Raw genomic sequence first — 4,414 nt, 5'->3', positions numbered from 1 at the left:
GAGCACCGCCTCTCACCCCCGACGCCACCAGGTGAGCCCCCGCTGGCTGGCGGACTCATCATGTCTACGGTTATGTGTAATTAGCGAGAAGGGCAACACACCGCGCTCCTGTAATACTCGGAGGTACAATACCAATCGCTCGACCAATCGGCCTTCAAATTCGGTGGAGCCGTGCGCTCTTCTGTCGGCTGTCGGTGCGGCAAATATTTTTGTAATAATGAAAACTAACAAATATTTTAGAAATAGCTGATCTCTAAACGCTTAGTTTAGCAAAATAATAATGAACTCGTTCCGGTGAGGGGAGACAGTGAGTGGTGTTGTACAGCGAAGGTGTGTTGCAGGTGGGGGCAGCCGCGGGGAGGCGCGATGTCGGCTGCGGGGGCGCTGTAACCTGCCCCGGCCGCCCCGCGCCCCGCGCCCGCGCCCCCTGACACACACACACACGTACACACACACACACACATCGTATTGAGTACAAAATCGCCAAAAAAATCTTCATTACTTAACCATTTATTTTTTGGAGCCGCAAGTGACACCTGCGGGTTTCGCCTTTTAATTTCTGTTCGGAGCAAAAGCAGAACTTGGAACGTGAAGAGTTTCCAGTCTCGTGACCACGTTTTTGTCAACGGCTCGGTCACATGATGGATTTCGGCCGCAGTAATTTTATTGGATGTCGTAGTCTCCGGTCTCGCTAGTCGCTCGACTGTCCCTATCTGACAATATTATACAGCAGAAGTGTGCGCTGCGATGTACTCGCGATAACTCGGACGCAGCGCACACAAACGCCTGACATTTTGTCGCTTCTGCTAAAAAATATATTTCTGGTAAATGCGAATTAAAGCTCTACCTCGAGGTCGTTCCTGATCATGTCACCATTCAACTCTTCCACCGGTTTATACCTTTGATTGCTTTTCACTGCTAATTTTCTATCCAAGGATGGAATACATGGAACCGCTTGGATTATTTTCCATGGGGACGATCGATCGGGAAAAGATCGGTCCAACGGGAAACGCATACTTTATGCAATATGCAAACAACAGAACTTAAAAGGCATCTTAGTTTATAATTTTTAACTTTCTGTTTCAAATGATTTAATGTTATTTTACAAAATGTTTTATTTATTTTTTATGTTTATTTTTCAAAATCTATATTTCTTATGTCCTTCGACAATATGTAAGCTTAGGATAAGTACTTATCGACAAAACAACGTCGGCGACTCGTCGGCATAACGTCGGCGACACGTCGGCGACTCGTCGGCTGAGCGACAGAAAACATCATTTTTATGTCTCATTTTCACAAGGAGAGTTTATTCTGCGCGAGCGGCAACACTCTGCGCGGCTCGCCTCGTGGAGTCGCCTACAATTACATACTAACTCTGTATTTTCATATTTAAAATGGAACGTGTGTGAGAGCTAGAGAGAAATTGAGCAGAGCCGCTCGCACGAGACAAACTCTTCGTATGAAAATTGCGTATTTGTATATAAATATTTGTTTCTTGTAGAATAAACGAATGAAATAGATTATAACTGTGTGGAGGGCGCGGGGGGTTCGTCGGCCCCCGCGCCCCCCACCCTACCCCGCTCTACGACATCATATTTTTAGTATAATTTGGATATTATAATGATCTCATTTCGATGTCACGTCCATCCGAGTAATGTGTCATTTTTTGTTTTAAACTTTTTAAGAAACGTTCAAACGAAGTCCCGATCGAGCAACCGCTTGTGTTTGTGCGCGCACACAGGTCCGAGCTCCGTCTCCGAGCGACATGACGGCGCTGTGTGTCGCCGACCTCATCACATTTTATTGCTTTGTATCATTTGTTAGTAAAATTGTCACATAAATGTAGCTCGCGACGGAGACGGAAGCGGCCTTATTGTAAACGATCGTATCCCGACTTACGGTCAAATTCGATGGAAATAACAAGTTATTATATATTAACACAGGTCTGTTTAGGAAAATTGCAGTGTTTAAATTGATGATGTTCGTTTTTATTACGTCTGTGATTGTAGAAGATGTAAAACTATTCAGACAGGTTTGTAATAATTTGTCATTGCCATGGAATTCGGCCATACACAGATGTGAGATTGCACTCCGAGGGCGAGATGACGTCATTACTCCGAGGGGGCGGGGCTCTCGCGCTCACAAATCAACAAATGAATGTGTAGCGCGGCGCGGGACTTGTCTCACAGAGTACATCATATATTTTTGTTATAACTATTGTATTTAATAAAAAATTGTTAATTTATTTTATGGTGACGCGAAAGAGGTTTTTGTTATTATGTAACACGACGAGGGCGAGGCGGCACGCGACGACGACACGACGAGTGCGAATTGTTTCCGTCCGGCTAATGGTCGGTACCGATCTGATCACCCAAAAACATTTTATTTCATAACGCAATAACTACTATATTTTTTGCAGGCGAGATACATAATATATTAAACAGTATATTATTTATCATCAATCTGTATTTGCCAGGGTCAGATCCGGGCAAATTGCATGTCGACAAATTATCAAAGTAGCGTATTATATTTTACAATTTATAAAGATTTTTCATAATAATACTATAAAATAAATGACTCAGCCCGATTACTTTAACCTGAAGTGCCGCAACGTTGCATTGGGCCCCGCGGGCCGGTCGGAGCGGTCCAACTTAACCCAATTCTATCTAGTACTTGGTGTACATTAGAGCCGCGCGGAGCAGAAGTATTAGCGAGCAATGCCTCGCTTATAATGTCGTCGTTTGAACGCGATAGCCACAGCGGCTGCTGCTGTGTGGAGTACCAGAGTGACGCCGCACCACACCTCGCCTAAAAGAGTGGAAGTTATTGCGTTATTTATAAATTAAATGAATTTGTACGAGTTGTCTCGTGATCAATGCAGGCCGAGGCGCAGCTTGCCCATCTTCTCACTTCTTTTCACTAATTTCCTGTTCCCGAGCACAATTTCTGATAACCGTAAGGGCAATATCAGCGGCCGTCGCACCGCCGCAATGTGTAGACGACTGAGCCGGCCGCGCATTGTTCTAGTAATGTTACCGCAATAAATATGTACTACTCTCCCGCGATATCCGCGCCCTCTGCGCCCTCTGCGCCTTCTCGCAATTCTAAATACGAGGAGAATAATAAGAACAATTATATAATGAAAATTATTAAAAAAATATACATTGTAAAAGCGCGCAGAGGGCGCGGGACAGCCGCCTCCGCCCGCCGACATTCATCTATGTTACTGAAGGAACGTGGCACATGTAAGTTACTGTGTAAAAAGTTATAGAATTAATTTAATAAAATTATAATTAAAACGATCTATTGTGTTATTTCTCTCTTATGAAAAGAATAAAGTTTTCTCTTGCGTTCGCGGTCGCAGTCGCCAGTGCCAGTGCCAGTGCGCTTGTGCCGCTGCTCGCAGTCGCCAGTGCCAGTGCCAGTGCGCTTGTGCCGCTGCTCGCAGTCGCCAGTGCCAGTGCGCTTGTGCCGCTGCTCGCAGTCGCCAGTGCCAGTGCCAGTGCGCTAGTGCCGCTGCTCGCAGTCGCCAGTGCCAGTGCGCTTGTGCCGCTGCTCGCAGGCGCCGGGTGGCGCACATAGCCTAAAACTATCACAATGGTATTTCGGACAAATTTGATGAAGTGATTGCAGGTTTACGTCATAGTAAAAATAAAAACAAAATTGTGGAGAATTCTGAAAAATACAGAAAAACTTTTAATCATTAAAACAACAAGTCTATTTAGAGATTATTTTTTCAAAATCACTTCTATAGTGTTAAATGACTTCAGAAATGAAATTTTATATGTATATTCACAGGTCTGAGAATCGGCTATTATTTAACTTCAACAGCAGTAGAGACCGTTTCAAAATCTTCGCACGAATTGGTCGGATCGCCCGGTGCAATACAACGACCACACACAAGACAGGCGTCAAGTAAGGGGGGGACGCGGTAGTTATGCGGGATTTTCCTCCATAGCGAAGGCATACCCACTAAACCTCTCTGTTCCTCCAACGCATCGGGACGGGACCACGGGCACGCTTCCGCTCTCGTCCGCGGCCCCGTCGTGGATGTCCCCCTGCACCAATGTACAAAAAAAGGCGGCGCCTGGTAAAGCGGGTCACTGATACTTGATGACCACGACCAGTCTGACAAGACTGTAACGAAGAAGAAGTTTGAGTCTGAGAATGTCACCAATATAGACAAGAAAAAGCGTAGGTCCAAGGATGCTACCCTGCGGAACACCAAAACCGATAGATAATGGATCACTGGCTACTTCACCCACTTTAACTGTTTGGCGCCTATCAGTAAGGTAGCTACAAAACTATTGCAGAGCTTGTCCTCTTACACCCGAGACTTCAAGTTTCCTGAGCAAGATATCCGAGGAGACCGTGTCGAAGGTCGAGGTAGATAGCTGCATCTTCAGTTGATTTA

At 45.3% G+C, this 4,414-nt stretch overlaps 1 protein-coding gene across 1 annotated transcript in view; it reads left to right on the top strand.

Moving 5' to 3' along the window:
• The window catches only part of LOC106116483 (max dimerization protein 1), a 12,322-nt gene extending 8,740 nt beyond the window's left edge, over positions 1 to 3,582 (top strand). Inside the window, exon 6 of the mRNA XM_013310351.1 lies at positions 3,365 to 3,582. Within this exon, the coding sequence (XP_013165805.1) occupies positions 3,365 to 3,582 (218 nt within the window). The remainder of the gene's footprint in view (positions 1 to 3,364) is intronic.
• Positions 3,583 to 4,414: the final 832 nt, after the last annotated feature.

The sequence above is a fragment of the Papilio xuthus genome, unplaced genomic scaffold (assembly GCF_000836235.2).
Source record: "Papilio xuthus unplaced genomic scaffold, Pxut_1.1 DF827714.1, whole genome shotgun sequence".
NCBI lineage: Eukaryota > Metazoa > Arthropoda > Insecta > Lepidoptera > Papilionidae > Papilio > Papilio xuthus.
Note: the sequence above shows the minus strand (reverse complement) of the source record. Positions and strands in the feature narration are given on the sequence as shown.